The sequence below is a fragment of the Coenobita brevimanus genome, chromosome 93 (genome assembly GCF_032717465.1).
Source record: "Coenobita brevimanus isolate Jiangsu-jjx chromosome 93, ASM3271746v2, whole genome shotgun sequence".
Lineage (NCBI taxonomy): Eukaryota > Metazoa > Arthropoda > Malacostraca > Decapoda > Coenobitidae > Coenobita > Coenobita brevimanus.
Genome location: NC_137046.1, coordinates 42,028,064 through 42,046,046, shown reverse-complemented (window position 1 = coordinate 42,046,046; position 17,983 = coordinate 42,028,064). Strand labels below are relative to the sequence as shown.

The 17,983-nt window shown below is 41.9% G+C and overlaps 1 protein-coding gene across 1 annotated transcript in view; it reads right to left on the bottom strand.

Moving 5' to 3' along the window:
* LOC145412419 (uncharacterized) overlaps positions 1–16,315 on the bottom strand; it is a 129,080-nt gene extending 112,765 nt beyond the window's left edge. Inside the window, exons 1-2 of the mRNA XM_080282303.1 lie at positions 16,173–16,315; positions 15,236–15,382 (exon numbers count right to left, since the gene is read on the bottom strand). Coding sequence (XP_080138429.1) covers positions 15,236–15,382; positions 16,173–16,315 — 290 coding nt within the window. The remainder of the gene's footprint in view (positions 1–15,235; positions 15,383–16,172) is intronic.
* Between the last annotated feature and the right edge of the window lie 1,668 nt (positions 16,316–17,983).

The window sequence follows — 17,983 nt, the reverse complement described above, 5'->3', positions numbered from 1 at the left end:
AATAATAATAATTAATAATAATAATAATAATAATAATAGTTGAATATTTATAAAAAATAATATTATCTGAATATTTCTACAGTAACTATACTGAATATTACATGTCAGAAGCAAGCGATATCATACATTCCAAGATTAACAACGCAGAGTGGAAGCTATTGCACCTGACTGTCTGACACGAACTATGCATCTACAGTATACTTTTTGGAGAAAGTATACCTTCCCTAAGTCTAGTGACGACATCAACAAAATTAAATAAATAATTCGAGACGCACGGTAGACATAGTAGGGCTTCTACTAATCCAACAGCAGTAATGGAGGGAGGGAAAAAACAAAAAACACGGTAGTTTCACTCTTGCTGGACATAGGTGGTAAAAAAATAAACAGGCTATTTAAAAAAAATATCCAAAGTATCGGACATGCGGTTGCGGAAAAAAATAACAAAATTAATAACAAAGACATCTACTGTACGTTATGACCATTACAATAAACCTGCTATGTACCGTAAGGTTTGTTTCACTTACGTAAGGTTCATTCGACGTTATTCAACTTGATTTCTACAAAATATATTTTTTATCGTATACATATCACAATGAACACATTTTTAATGGATACCTATCCAAAACACTTGGCATAAAATGCAATGAACAAATATATACCGGTAAATACCGGTACAGAATATAATCTTATATACGGTACATGTACACATATTCTGGAAAAAATGGACATACTATACTGCCCAGTGCATAAAAATTGATTAATCAATGACAAAAACAATTAAAGAAATAGCATAAGCTATCAGAAGACCTCAATTGTATTCTCGTGGACTTAGGAGACTCCCAAACACTTACAGCCTATACTGTTTAGTTAGCATACTGTACCTTATTATTGCTGTATTTGGTCATACCGCATATAAATGCGATCTTCATATTACCATACTTTGTATAAATAGCATAAAAGGAAACAACAACGAACAATAAGGAAAAAATGGTTAACATGAGGAGCAAGGATGCCTAAACCCAAGAGAATACGAATAACCTGGACAAATAACTTACCCGAAGACTGTCCTCTTTGGTGTTGTGGGTTTCCTTTTGCTGTTGTGTCTTTTTGGATGTTTCTTCTTCTGCATCTTTTCTTCTTCTTCTTCTTCTTCTTCTTCATTCTTTCTCTCTCTCTTTCTTCCCGTTACTAACCGTCTTCTATATGTAAAAACTCTGTCACGGTCTGAATAGTGTATACCGCGAATAATGTTAACCCTCCAACAGGGGACGATGGACGCCTGTTTTATTCTTGCTGCCAACAAATTTAAAGCAGCTTAAGGGAAGCTTTTCATTGTGAAGTTGGAACAATTTTTAAAACTCGATGCAATTATCCATCCATCCATCCATCCATCTATCTATCTATATATCATTCTATACGATATTATTCAGCTTATGGGAGCCTTCTCGTAATAAAGGGATAACATAATAGTGAACTTCCTGTCATTCCATATACTGTTATTAACCCCTTCACCCCAAGAACGCTTTATACTTTATGTTCATTCTTGCTACCACCAGACATTCTGGTAAAGAAAGCAGCTATGGGCGCAGGCAAAAGGGGAAAGTTGGGGGTCCCAGACCCAGACCACTCCTTTCTTAATGAATAAGCATCAAGTACAGACAAGTTGTCATTTATTTATATCTTACCTATTCATTCAGCTATTAACTACTGTTTTCTGGATTGTTTCCTTCGCTATTTAACAATCAATACATTACTGACTGATCTAGATATCATGTTTTCTAAGTTCCTGTATGTCAAGAATAATGACTACCAAACTTCACGCCCCCCTCTCATAACTAAATCCTGGCTGCGCCCCTAACAAAACCCTGGACTTAAAAGAATCTATGCAGGCTGTATGCATCCAATCCTAACACTTCGAAATATGCATCCAATCCTAACACTTCGAAATATCTCCAAAACTTTATTCAGTCATCTGGACAACACAAAAATAATGTAAAACGTCATCGTAGTGAAGAGTTGAACGAAAAATATTATGGTAAACACACCCTGGTCTATTTTGTGGATTATTTATAGTCGCTACTAGGGAAGTTCACGAGCGTCACTTTAATACATTTTACCCTAACGTCAAAGGCCTGAATACTGAAGGAATGAATGTGTGACTCATGAGAATTACTAGTAGTAGTAGTAGTATTACAGCCATTCTGACTACCACTAGCTTTATCAATCATCCATAAGGACTGGTGATCACTCTTGTAATTAGTTGTACTACTAATAACTTCACGACTAGGTGGGCATCCCTCTCCGTGAGTTCTGAGTAAGCTATTATATAAAAAAAAAAAAAAAAGTCAAACAATATCGTCCCCACAGTAATGAGTATTACAAATCTGAGTTAAAAAAAAAAATCTTCCCAATAGTAACGGTACCGGTAATGAGTACTCAAGACAATTACTGTATATGAATGTCTATAAAAACTACAACAATGACCAATACAAACTGAGCAATATCTAAAATACGTCTTAAGCTAAAATATCCAAAACGACGAATATTACAAAAGTTATACCAGAGATGTGTTAAACTAAAGATTGTCACTTGGGTACTGAACAATAAAAAATGAGGAACCGAATATAATAAATACGTCTCTCACAATCTCCTTTGTAGAGCACTCGTACCCCTCCCAGGGCACAATAAAAAACATCGTGGTGTAGTAACATTTCAATGTTAAACAAAATGCTACACATGCTGGTAAGCTTGGGCATTAACTACGGTATTTTCACCAATGAAAATCTCTGTGCATCAAGTACTCGGCCCTCTTCAAATACATCATAAAATATTCACTCCGATGACTTTTTAGTCGCCATTTTTTAAGCATAAGCGAGATGTCTAGAGGAGGATGGGTCAGAAACTTTCCTTCATTACAAGAAACCTCTCCCAGGCTGAATAAAATCGTTTTTCGTGGTGGCAGAGAAAGAAAATCTCATCGTGCTGAGCCCTTAATCCTGCCCTATACCCCCCCCCTTCTCCTAAATCACAAAACCTTAACACGAACAACCTAAAATCGTAAGCAAATCGAGGATGTTAAACTGCAACCAATACAAATATGAGACCGACTGGCGAGAACGCTGCTACAGAAACTGGAATGAAAGAAAACGGAGCAGCAACTCTGGGCACTTACCTTAGCCTGGCGAAATACAATAAGGAGACGGAATCATCGTAAATATATGATTTGCGTTTCTTCAGTCAAAGATATTCACACATGTTCTTATCATTAGGCAACAACTGAAGGCGTGGCGGATAAGGAGCTGGAGTACATGAGGTATGGCAGCTCAGAGCGGTGGGAGAGTACTCAGAGAAGGAACGGAGGTTTGGAGTTTTTATCGCCAGCACTATGGAATAGCTCTAGATTTAAGCGTTTGTTAACATAGTATAGTAAAACATATGTCTGTTATACAATGCAGGCGTAGGTCAGACTGGTCTGGGCACACGCTAACGCACGCACAGGAGCACAATCCAAACACAAGCAAAGATGCGCACACTCTCGCGGTCCCTTCATCAGTCTTACTGACGCCTCACATGATGCATGTAAACAAATGGGATAAGTCGTCTCGACATGAAAGTATGCTCGGCCCACTCTCGCACTCTCGTCTAATCGGAAATTCATGCCCGAATGAAAACATAACATTTATCAGTCGTGCTCTAACCTTAAATTCTTTCAAATATTTTGTACAGTACACAAAGTCACAGATATTTTTTAAAATCCCTCCTGGTAGTTGGCAGCCTCGCAGTCGCGTTCAGTAAGTGATCCCTATTTCCGGTAGGTTTGAGATTTCGAAGCAACTTCCGCTTATCGATTATTTTGCACGTTACAATTTAGTATCCGTGAGTATGTAATCGATGCAAGCCACGCCGATATTAAAGTAAGAAAAAAAATAATCCCTTAGGAAGAGATGCAATGTTTCAGGGCCGGAAACGAACCACTGGCGTTGTATGGAAGCTTCGGTGTAGGTGTTAGTTTGTGAAAATGTTTCTTGCGACTCTGAGGGTAGACAATGATCTCTATGTATATTTCGCCACTGAACAGCATCCAGCAGTTCAAGGGTGTGTATTCTCGTGGCCATAAGAGGCTTTTTGACACTTTTTTTTTGGGGGGTGGGGTATTTTGCACGTTAATTCTTGATATTCTAATGTCGATTATTTCGTTTTTAACTCTTCAGCCGAGGACGTCATTTTAATTCTAGTATTACAGCCACTAGACGACTGTATTCAGGTTAGATTACCCTTGAAATGAAGCGAGTTAATGAGACATCTAATATTTCCAGTTCAATTAGTCCCTCCTGAGCTGCGTAAAATCGTCTGGTGGTCGCAAGATTAAGTGAATAAATACATCACCATGTTGCAGGGACTAATACTGAACCAGTTTACATAAACAACGTACAAAAGATTATGAACGTGTCATGCAGAAAGGAAAAATGGTTAGAAAGGACTACTGCACTCGTTTCACTTTAACTTGACACAGACTGCACAGTAGTGTGTTTCACGTTGTTTAATGGCAGAGACACTCTACGTTCTTTTCATGGCACTTTTTCGTGACTATCACCTGTTGATCTACCGCTACAACTCAGCACTGAAGATGGGGAGATGGCGATTCTAGTTCAAGTCAGAGTAAAAGGAGTGTAGGAAATCCTCGAAAGCCCACTAGAAACGCTTCCCAGAGTTCATCCAGGGGACTGCAACCAACACTCCTCCAAGACTTATTTTTCCTTCGTTACTCCTATTACCTCACTACTTTCGCCTCCTGACCTCATGTGCTAACCAACTCCATCTCTCCAACTCCTCTGTTGTCCTCTATTCACTTTCCATTTAGCTTCGCCTGTACTATATATTCTCTTTTTTTGATGACACGAATACGATGGTGCCTTTTATTCTTATCAGTACCAAATGATTTTATTTAAATTTGCAGAGACATTTCGAACTGGCGGAGATTTGCGGGGTTAGCTGTAGCCTTCATTAATCTCTTAACTACAAAATAATCCCCTGCATAGAAAAAAAAAAAAAAACTGATTCGTAGTCAGAATTAATAAAATAGGTATCATCGCAAACAAAAGGTTATTCCGTTAATCTCCAAGTCATCCTTACATCCAGACCATTCCAGCACAGTCCTCTCTTCCGCACCCATCACGCCCGCGTCCACCTGCACTCTGATTTTTTTTTTTTTTTTTTGTGTGTGTCACTCTGAGCACAAGCTTAACAACCCGTTCCTTGGGGCCCAGTACTCCTTATACGTACCATATATTGCCATTACTTATTCACGTCTTAACCCCCTCAGCCTCAGGACGTATTTCTTATTATTCTTGCTACTTACTGTACATGCGATTTTTCTCAGTCTGGGGAGATTCTTTGGTGAATGGGTCAGTTAATGGCAAATTTAACTCATCCATTTTGAATTTACTCCTAAACTAAATAACGTGTCCTGGTGATAACAAAAATAAGAGAAAAAAATAAGACATCGTCGTACTGAGGGAGTTAAACATGCTGAGTGCAGTATTGGACATACGAGTAGAGTTTACTCTGTCCATTTCAGACTGGCATCTCTCCATCTTGGCTGTTGAACTATAAGAGATTAACACTAGATTATGGTGCTATTCTTGAAGACGTGCTATCGTAATATCGTCACTCTATCGCTGAGCTGTAACATATTATCACTAAAATATGGTGCTAATCACGAAGATGTGCTACTGAAAGGATGCTGAGCTATTGTAAATTGTCATATTCTGTCACTGAGCTACGGGAAATAAACTGCAAAACGGTGAAGAATTCCCCAAGCTAAGGTACATGAGCTCCACTGATGATCCTCCTTGGCACCACTCCCGGCATCCAAGCAGCAGGTAGGTGTTGGGGTCCTGCAAACCACACCGTTGCGGTGATAACCTCTATTTTCTCATCTCTGACATATATTCTTTCACAGAAGGTAACTGTGGGCTACTGAGTTTGTGACAGTGTGCAAATATTCGATGACCACTTCGTCGTCGTCATCGTCCTCATCCTCATCTTCCGCTTCCTCATTATCATCAGCATCAGCAGCACCTTCATCATCACTTTTATCATCATCCTGTTTCCCACTGATAAGAGGCATGGCAGTAATTCAGAATTATGAAAAGGAAAGAATATGAAAGATATCAACAGAATGCACAGCGGAATGACCAAACAGATCCATTCCATTCACGTTCAGTCCTACGTAATATTCAGCGCCACTTTACAGGTCTAAAGAGCCACAAAAAGTGTTTCATAAAGCTATGGATAAAGGATGCATCCCTTGCCTTGTGCACTGCCATACTTCACTGATTTGTTTGCACTCCTTGTCAGTGCTCTTGTTTCTTCAACTTCCTTAGAAATGACAAGGAATGCCAAAGACCTTTCTAGTTTTTGTGGCACAGTTATGTATTTTATTATTGCTAAGTCAGATGACTTTCATCAGTTGAGGAAGCCTCAAGCAATAAAGACATTAAGGAACTCTGAAATAAAGCAAACTAGCTGCTGATAGGTTTCTCCTGTATACATGGCACAGTAATACTACTGTTTCTTTTGGAGCTCAGCCATTCAGGAGTGCCCACAGTATCATCACAAAACAGAGGAAGAAAAAAGTAAAGCCAAACCACCTGCCCTTTTCCCCTACACACACCGCCAGCCGCCACTCCATCTCTGTGTGGCGGGTGAGAGTTGAGGGTGTGTTTACATCTGTTCCCCCCACCAGCCCTAAAGAATACACACCGCCAGCCTCAGCCCAGACCCGGCCACCTGACGCCACCACAGAGAAAGATGAGTTGACATATGCAGCCTTCCTCCGTCACCTACCCCCTCTCTCTCTTTCCCTCTCTTTACTCCTCTTCTACCTACCCCCTCCCCCCCCTAGTTTCCTCTCCCCTCACCTCTCTCAGCTCGTTTTATCTTTCCTCTCCCAATTCTTTCCTTCCTTCTCACCTCCCTTCTAACTAGCAGTTCGGGAGATGGATGTAACACCGACTGCTGTGGATCTTGTTCTACCGGAAAACTGGGGCTTAGCAAAAATGACCCTTAATGACCCTCGTGTAGTCGATAGGCATTAATATAGCCTCCATTCTTGTTCTTCTACACCTCACCTCCTCCTAGTTCCCTCACGCCCTCGCCTTTCCACACCAGATGCCTGTGTTGAACCGACCTTAAATGCTGATACAATACTGGATCAAGTGAAAGTAAGAGTTTGCCCAGTAAAAACACAAACTAACAAACTCACTGTTCACCGCCTCTTTAGAACCTACGATGGTTCGGTGCATCAGGTGTTTATCTATCTAGACGGGAGTCGGCTTTTAAGTGAGAGTAGCATTGTCCTTACATGTCTTACGAGCCGTATTCTCTTTGCCATGGCAGACTTCATAGCATTTCTTCTTATGCGATATTTTTAACTGTAGTACCATGCAATCCTCCTGTACAGTATGTTACTTTATGGCTCTGGAATATTGACACTGATTGAAAAAATAACATTTAAAAATTTTTTGACGTGCCATACGAAAAAATAACCTAATGAGGATGAAGTGATACTGTCTCTTCTGGCAAAGATAATTCATTATGTCCCTCCCAGTAAAACTCAGTATAACTCAGGTTTAATCCAACTTGGACCACTGATATACTGTTATAATTTTGGAAAACCATAGATCAGTTAAGGGCTAGGTCAACTTAAACAGTTTTATTCCGGTTTAAACCAAACGTGGTGGAAGGACTGAGGGTCAGATACGGTGAAGTAATTATATTTAGGGAACAGTCAAACGTCAAGGTCACAAGGCAAGGCCATTTGCTCTACCCTATTACTCAAACATTTTCTACTCTATTTATTATTGGTGGAAGTGTTTAGGATCAGTAAAGAATCAAGTTATTTGTTTTTAAGACAATAGGTCAAAAATCACAGTCAGAGGGCAAGGTCAACTCAAACAATTTTGATCCGGTTTGGAAAAAAAAAAAAAAACCTGGGTGGAAGTTTCAAGTATCAGGCAAGGATCAGGCAGTTCGATTTAGAGAGCAAGAGGTCGAACGTCAAGGTCAAAGAACGAGGTCATTGGTTCGGCCCTTAGACCGACTGTTGAGAGAGTGTTGTACCCACCGAGTGCGCCTTTTTGTTGTTATTTTTGGAGGGGACGGAGGACGTTCAGAGAAAGAGAGAGAGAGAGGGAGGGAGGGAGAGATGTATCCGAAAAGCTGTACGATGACTTTCACATTAAGAACTGGCATTTTTATCATCTCGTAATGGCTGGTATGCCTGGCCGTGAAGTGACTTTCTTAACCCAGTTATTACAAAAGGTCCTTTGTACGCTGAAACGGAATCATTTACCACAAAAATATGATTTCTCAAAAACGGCATCATTAGTTCATCACTCTCTGTGAATTAACTGGAACTATTATCATTTGGAGTCCTTCTTAAGACGAATAAAATCGTTTGATGTTATAAGAAATAAAATATGCCATCGTACTGAAGGGACTGATTTCTTAATGGCATATTTGGCTCCTCCATTTGGTATTTACTGCCGCAAATGTCATAATCATTGTTGTCTACAGTCTCAAAAGCGGTGTTCAGAACTTTTAATTTCTTGTGTCTATTTGCATGATGCTCTGAGAGCTCGGCCATGTGAAGTGAATGGAGAGTGAGATACTGATGAAATGAAGTGCATGAGAGTTTGGTGTTGGGAGAATGAGGAGGGGGAGACATAGCAGGTGAGGAAGTACAGCACGTGGAGCAAACGGAGACACTGACAGGGAGGATGTATGACAGTGAGGTAGTTGGGAGGAGAGGGAGTCCGAGAACGTAAAGGAGTATATAGATGAAAATGGAGAGTGCAAGATTAATTAGGCATTGTAAAAAGGTGAAGTGACTGGAAGAAGAGGGACACCCACCAGAATGTGAGGGAATATAATAAAGAGAATAGAGTGAGACATTGACTAGGAGAGTGCATCAAAGTGAGGTAGTTGACAGTGGAGGGAGGAAGAGGGACATCAATGACGAAGTGGAGAAATACGGTGCAAGAGTATGCCAATGAGGGTGGTGTGTCTTGGGAAGAGAAGTCATTACTGAGCAGGGACGGTTAAGCTTGAAGGTCTGTTTTTATCAAGGCAACCCCCAACAGGATGCGGCGTCAAAAAATATTTAGACAGACAGAATAAACTGAAAGCGATGAATTTAGCTTGCTCACATCACAAAGCAAATTGAGTGAAAGTGCGGTATGCACGTATTGACATTAAAGATTTCTGTACTATCCCATATCTTTGCCCATCTTTTGACTTTGTCTGTTTAATGTCTGTATCTATTTCCATATCTGTCTGGTTATCTTTTTATCTATTTGTTTCAGCCTATCTATTTATTTGTGTCTATCTCTGTGTGCATGTCTAATTATACATCTGTACGTCTGTCTATCTCTGTCATTTACCAGACGCGTAATCTTAGTGCTCATTCAGTGTGACGGCAGTAATGATAACTCTAACCTCCTCTAATACCTCTCATCTCCACCCCTTCCTGCCAATCCAAGCCGTCCTCTCTCAGGCACTCATCCACTCATGCACTTTCCTACAAAATCATTATTCATTTCTACTCATCTCCACTCCCACCTGTCACTCCAAACCATCCTTCCTCATACACTCTCAAATTCATCCTTCCATCTCCTTGGTTCCCCTCTCCTCTTTCTTTCATCACCTTCGTAAATTACAGGCAGCTTTAAGGCTTTTACTCGTATATATGCTCTTCGCTTGCTACATCTTAACACGAGAGAGAATGCCAACTGTAGCATGAAAGGTGAAATTTAGTCTCAGGTAGAAAAATAGTTGAATTGACTTAAGAAAAACATTGCTCTGTTTTTTTTTTTTTGTGAATGTGTGTGTGTGTGTGTGTGTGTGTGTGTGTGTGTGTGTGTGTGTGTGTGTGTGTGTGTGTGTGTGTAATTCACCGGGTCGGTCAGGATCACCTGATGGTCGTGATCGTCAGCTTTTACCCTCCCGGAAGGGAGCTGAGAGCTCATATAGTCCGATCTAAGGGCAAGGCTGTGACCTTCACACACGCACACACCCGTCCCCTTGCTCAAGGGGGACAATAACCACCCACTTCGTCAGTGAAACTTTTCGCAACCTGAGCGAGGCGCCAACTCCCGTCTACCAGATGGCAAGCGAGAACGTTACCACTGCACCAGCGAGTGTGTGTGTGTGTGTGTGTGTGTGTGTGTGTGTGTGTGTGTGGACGTGGATCCTTCGCTCAATCAGGGGGCATGACGCAAGGACAAACAGGAGAAAGAGAGAGAGAGAGAGAGAGAGAGAGAGAGAGACAGACAGACAGACAGACAGACACACACACACACACACACACACACACACACACACACACACACACACACACACACACACACACACACACACAGCCAAGTAGACAGACAGAAAGACAGAGACAGACAGACAGACAGACTGAGAGGAAGGGAGGGAGGCGACAGGAATAGAACGATAGACCGATAAATGATTAAGACTGTAAGATTCATGGGTATATAGACATGCAGATAGACAGACAGATTACATACATATATAGACAGACCGCTAGACAGATATAATATATATATATATATATATATATATATATATATATATATATATATATATATATATATATATATATATATATATTAGAGAGAGAGAGAGAGAGATGACCTTCTTGTTTACCTAAAGGGAGTCACCTGAACTTGAAGGCTACAGTACACAGTGGTGGAGAATTCTGTTGATCTCTGTCCCACTCTGTCCTTCACCTCTGTTGGCTCTCCTGTCCCTCTTTCTTTGCCCTCTTGTCCTCCCTTCTTTGTCCTCTAGTTTTTACACTGGCTGATAGTTATATTTTGGCTCGTTTCTTTTCAGGGGGAAGGGAGGGGAGGATGGGTTAGTTATTCCTTCTGTCCATCTATTTGTCTTTGAATTTTAGTTGTTTTCTATATTTTGATTTTCTTTTTTTTTTTTTTACTTCATTTTTTCCCATGCTTCGCTTTTTATATCTTCCATTTTTTTCTTCCTTTCTTTGTCGTCTTATTCCTACTTCTAATGTACTATTGCAGTAGCCGAGAGTGTGTGTGTGTGTGTGTGTGTGTGTGTGTGTGTGTGTGTGTGTGTGTGTGTGTGTGTGTGTGTGTGTGTATTTTGCGCAGCCGAAACTACACGTTCAAATCGCACCAAAATTGGCACAAAAATCGCAAAAAAATCGCTGATGTGAAAAAACTTGGTCCCATCACGATTGAAACTCTTTTACTATATTTAATGAGCGACCACATTTTGACCAAAAAACGCTTCTTCCGGAGCCCGGCATAGGATCTCTGTAGAATTTTTTGCCCAGAAGTAGAACTAAAATAAACTGTAGCAGTAGCCGTGTGTCTGTCTGTGTACTTCGGACTTGCGTTCGGACAACTTGGGTTCCATTCCCGAAGCTGCAAATAACGCGATCAATTGGTTAGCTGCAAAAAATCCAAGTGACAACGTTACACTAGAACAGAACAAATGCGAAAGCCCTCCGCAGGAGCAAGTGCGATGGGCCCGAATGGCCCACGAACACTTGTTCATAACTATTATTGCATTGTTCTATCTTCTTCGTTTCCTCATTTACACTGTTCTTTCTTTTTACTTTCAACAAATTTCTTTATATCTCAGCCATGCTTAATAAGGCACCATCCTACCCTTTCTCTGCGCCATCCAAGTCACCCTCCCTTACTCGCTGCTTCAATTTTCCAGTTCTTTACAGTCTTCAGTGCCTGATTTTCCTGTCAGCCTCGCCTGCCCAGCACTCTTACTGTCATCCCATTTACTACGATGATGTCACTGGTATTTTGTTTATGCTACTACCAGAAGATTCCATGCATTTTAGGCAAGACTTCTAGGACTGCAGTGTTAAATATAGCCTCATTAACCAACCTGCAAGATAATACACCTAACTTGCATGATGTAGCTTGTTTCTCTAGGTTATTGTATTTTTTTTTATACCAGACAATTTCAGTACGGTCCTGTACTAAAGGAAGTACAGTGGAGCAAATCAATTCCCTGAATATTCCACCACTCTTATTTCTCACCACCCTCTGCCGGCTAATCTTCCTAAGCTAAGGGGGATTTTTTGACGTTCCTCTAACAACAATTAACTCTTTGATATAATTGGTCAGGGAGGAAGGTAACGGACATGCCCCGGATGTAAAGCAGATGCATTGAAATATTAGAATTTATATTTCTGACTGTATTTTATGGGTATAATGAAATAAAAAAAAAATGCGTAACATGATAGTCAAGTGAAATACACTTCTTGACTTAGTGGATACGTGGTGGTTCAGGTTCTATTCCGTCCCCTGACTGTGATTGATTTGTCAAGTTTCGTTTGAGTTGTTACACATGAAATCCATCTACCACGTGTGTGTCGACTCCCTGCATACCAACAGACGCACCCTCACCTTCCCTCATGCCCTTCCAACCGCATCACCTCACGTCCTTCCCAAAGAAACAAGGACAAGGACAGGACACGCCAAAGTCAAATGCTTTTTCATCCAGGTTCTCGCTCGATATATCCTGAAAAGTTGTCGAACATGTTAAATTGTAGTCAGTAAAAAAAAAAAAAAAAAAAAAAAATGTGGTTTATCAGATGTCGTCCATAAGAAAACATTAATCAGTACTGTGCCATACAATGTTTTACTCACTCACTGCAACAAATAACACTAATTCACCTCAGGGAAGACGCTCTGTAGTGCAAGCGTAAACTGAGCTGTACTAATTAACATTTAAAGCTATTTCCCAAGACTTACAAATTTCCAGTTCGGCCCAACGTCGTTTTACAGAATAGCTTGTGATGTCGGAATATGTAACGTCTATTGATATTTTTTTCCTCTCGTCTGTTTCAAGGTTCAAGGACTCAGTGTATTATAGATTATTGTCTGATTTTAAAGAAGTCATTTGTTTTTGTCAGTGCAAGGGAAGTGACGCAGAGGTGATCTTCCGCCGGAGTGAGTTCCTGTTTCCCGCCATATCTATCAGCCGGGTAAGAATCTGAGAATTTGGCGATGAGATCGTGTTCGGTAATGGGCCTTTTCAGCGCAGATTAATTTTGTCTTTTATATTTAACACTCATGGTTTTTTATTTATTTTTAATGATCTTTCAATTCTTGGGTATCCCGCAGGTTGTTTTGACACTCTACGACTACAAATCACACCAAACAAATAACATCAGTTATTATCCTGCTGCTTGGTGGTAAGCGATGGCGACCACCATCCACTCACCTGATATAGTACTGCCTGTTTCTTCCTTCATTTTCTATCTATCTCTGTGTCTGCCCTCCTTTCTTCCTATTTCTTCCTATCATTCTTATCACTTGTTAATCTTCTTTCCACTTCAGGCGACTGTGCACTGAATGGGAAGCCTGTAACCCAGGAAATCATTTACAACATTGGGTGGTAACCATATAACCAGATAACGGGGTGATGTGGAGCCTGCTATGGTGTCCCTGCTAACTGGGTGGAGCGAAGTGAATGCAGCGTCCATCCAGGAATTAAACCTCCACACTTTACCCGAGTCTGGCTCTTGTGATGCGCTGTCACTCACAGAGGAAAATCGAGTCACAGTACGGGACTGCCCTGTAGGGGCGGTAGCTTCCCTGTCGTTCATGGGTCGCTCGGCCAGACAAATCGAGGCTGATCAACAAGAGCAAGAACTCTGATGCTGGGGCCCCGACTGCTTGGGCAACGAATTAACATTCCCGACACCACTGCAGTCCACAATACTACCCCTCCGTCCTTTCCTCTTTTGCGCCCCCCCCCCCCCCGCCCGAGACATACACCTCCCCATCCTTTTTTGCATTCTACCCCAACCTCAAATCATAGAAACACCATCTCTTTCTCCCTCTCTTCTCCCTTTCCCTCCCACTCCGTACATACTCTCATTACCTCCCTATCGCCAGCCTCAGTCCTTCACCTTCTAACCTTACCTTCATCTGACCCCCTCCCCCCAACACTCAGAACACACCACCACTGTCTGTACTTCCCCCTCTCCCCTGCTCCGTCACACCCTCAACCCCACCCTCTTACCACACACCCCTTCCAAACACTCTGAACATAACTCCACTTTCCCCTTCTCCACCCCTTTTCTCCCTACTCCTCCACCTTCATCACCGCATAATTGTGGGCTTGGGATTGCGTGATCGTAGGTTTGAGCTCAACTGGTACTGAGGAATTTTGAAAGATCTGACTTCGATATCACCATGTTCACTGTCTTCCTATATGGCTCAATAGATACCTTATAGAAACACTCCATGTAATACCGTAACACCAGATATGAGCGTGATAGCTCCATTGTACATAACAGTGATTGGGGTTATTAGTGCCAGGTTAAATGTGAGGACTGCAAAGGAGCAACCCTCTGCTGGTGTATCATAGATGAAATTTTTGGCTTCGGAAACGGTATTCCTTGCCCTAACCTCATCTCTCCACCCTCTTCCCAGTCTTGGTGGACTCTCAAACACTGTAACTTCGACCATACCTTCAGTCTCTCCTACTTCCCCTATACTGCCACTCCACTCCTACCTCAGACTCAGTTCTCTTTCCTCGAACCTCATCATGCACAACCCCCCCCCACCCCCCAGCGCGCCTTCCTCACTTCCAGACACTGAACAACCTGACATACCGAGAGAGTACCACATAATGTTTTCAAAGCGAGCATGAGTTAGGAGTGCAGGTGTTAGTGAAAGGGTCATTACGGCACGACAAAGACACTTATTCTTTCCCGCCGCCAACACATTCATTATGAGTTGTATTCTTGTGGCCTAAATAGGCTCTTTACGACCTTTTTCTTAACCATTTATTTTGCATGTTACATCTTACTGTTTGCTTACCGCTCGCGTATGTGGTAGATTATGAGTTTGTTCACATCTGTCTTTATGTCTGTGTCTGTCCATCTGCTCGGGCACAAACATTTGAGGTTCTTAACCTATGAGCTATACGGATTGTATTGTAAGTCTGTATCTATTGGCAATATTTAATTCATGTATACATATCAGAGTCGTTGGTCAAAGGTTAGGGTCACCGAAATTAAAAACAATGTATCCCCAGTCTGTGACTGGCCCTGTTACGGAAGCATTTTTATTCCCTTGTGTTGTTTGTGAAATTTTAGTATCGAAAAAAAAAAAAAAATGCGTAAATATCCGTTTGACCAAGTCCTACTCGCTATTACCTGTTCCAGCGGGTGGCTTTCCAAAGTTGAAAAATACCTGATTCACTCATATTTACACCCTCAGCTGCCGTTTCTAATGGTTTACACAACAGCAAGCTTGATGCATCCACAGCTACTCCTCGCTGATCACTCAATATTTTGCCATGACTGCAAAATAACATACAAGATGGCAAAAAAGCGCCATACACTGATATTAGCCGGGAGTGAAGAGGTGTCCGGAAGTTTCCTAAAGCCACGGATAAATAGCTTTAAGACATGTATTTTCCTCTCCGCTAGCACTGCCATTATGAGAGTTTATGACACACTACGTCACCTGAAACGGAGGGATGCTGTGTTTTTTTTTTTAAATTATGAGTTCTGAAGATTACCCAGACACCTTCACTGACTGTCTACTATCTGTGGTGTGAACTAATAAAGCTATATAACCTTAAACGGCAAGAAACCACTTCTAAGCTGAATAAAATTGTTTGATCACTTCAAAAATAAGTCAAGCTTTCTATCGTGGCTAAATAGTCAGTGGAGGTCTTGCATTCCTCTGACAATGAGAGATAGGTGAGGCCTCCCGTTAGCTGAATAAATCGTCTGGTAGCAGTGAGGGTTAAACAAAGCATGTTAGTACTGCTGCTAATACCTTAGAAGAATAATGAACTTTAATCAACGTATCCCGACAGTATAATAAAGTAAAAATTTATAGTTGCGTGGAATTGTTGTTATGGCTTAACCCCGATCTGCCTGGCCAAGCAGATCGATAAACCTCAGAGAAGCAACTACATCTGTGGGGTACGGTACAGTACAGATACCGTGTGGGGATTCGGCGCCCCCTTGTAGTAAACAGCGCCTCACCGGACAGTTCCGCGCGGGAAGCCGTAGAGGTCAGAGGTCAGAGGTGACAGCTAGACCTCTCCTCTCCTTTCCCTCTTACCTGTCCCATCTTTACCTGTCCCACTTGTTGTCTTTTTCTCCCCTCCCTGCGTCCTTTATTCCCTCTCGCTGAGTTTTTATCCTCGCTGCAGTGTGCAAGCTAACAGCGATTTCATGGTGGAATCTGTACACGTGAGATAGTGGTGGGTCATTGTTCATCGAGACCTGACCTGCCGCTCCCCCTCTACCTACTCGACCCATGGGGCTGCACCTTCCACCACCAACCGTCTTCTCATGACTGCACACATGGCTGTATATGTGGTGTATAGCCTCACACTAGAATGATGGACGTGGAAAAATGTAAAGGTGAAATGGAGGACATGAGCGGGATGGAGATAGTACACCGGACCAGCGATGATGCCGACAACTCTGGAGTGGAGGAAACGGACACTGATCTGAACTCCCATACAGACAGTGATAATGAACAGGGAGATGGCACCACAGCAGAGGAACCCTTCACTGAACATGTAAGTAAGACACGCAAAAGGAATATTAGAAGAACGAGGAAGAAAAAAGAGGCAGAACAAGACAGAAATATGAATGGCTGGCAACCGCGGATAATCCAAGACGGAGGGAGCGGAGACAGGCAGCAGCATGGAACACGGCCTGATACACCATTCACGGTACTCTACTTCCCTAAAAATTGCAAGCTGCGTTATGATGAGCGCATCAAGTGGGTAGTTCAGGTATCAAAGGAGAAACCTCAATTTACAATAAAGTACAGGGAAGGACGTTACTCGGCATATCTTCTCGTCAAAGAGGATGAAGCAGTGACATTACTTACAACAGGTGAGGGCTACAGTGGTGTTAAATTAGAAGCGTCTAGATCAACAGGCCAGCTGACGAAGATCATAATAAAGCGATACCCTGTTTACATTGATACTGACTGGGTGACAAACCATGAGAAGGTACGGTGGGCCAGACGTAATACTGTGAGAGGGAAAGAGACCGGCCAGGTTATTGCTTTGTGGGAAGGTACAGTGCCATCCTCTGTCAGATTTGTGCCTTGCCTGCAACAAAACCCCATTGCCGTGTATGATGAACCACCTGCGTTTTGCCTGAAGTGCAGTGCGTGGGGCCACAAGGCTTGGAAATGTAAAGGGAAAGACAGATGTAGGTTCTGTGGAAATAAGGGAGATATTAGCAAGGTACTTAAAGTGAGCATACAGGATAGAACTAGAAATAATGGTTTCAAACTAGAAAAATTCCGTTTCAGAAAGGAAATCGGTAGAAATTGGTTTGGTAATAGAGTAGTAGACGAATGGAATAAGCTACCTAGTAAAGTAGTTGCTGCCTCTTCCATTGAGAGTTTCAAGCATAGGCTAGATAAGCATATGACAAATAAGGGGTGGATATAGAATAAAGAAAATATTATAACCAATACTAATTCAAAAATAAATTTTCTTTTCAGGTTACACTATGATAGTCTCTATTCTCCTTTCACACTTTCCTGTAAAATGTCCACGCCAGTTTTTCTATACGGCGTGGTGTTCTTTCTGACTTTTTCCTGCCGGCTTCGGCTGGAGGGTTTGGAGGGCGGGGGAGAGCCTTCTTCTTTGCTATCCTTATCTCATTCTAGTAGTTAAGTTACTCTTCTAGGAGCTGCCTAGGATGGGCCAACCGGCCTACTGCAGTTATCCTCTCTTCTTATGTTCTTATGTTCTTATGTTCCAAAATCTGCGGTGATAAGATCAAAGCGAATGAAAAGGTTGAACCCTACTGCATTAACTGCGCAGGTAGCCACAATGCCTCCTCCTGGAGCTGTCCAGCGAGGCCCAGGAACAGAAAGCAACAACTAGAAGTCCCTGATGAGATGCCAAGGCGGGA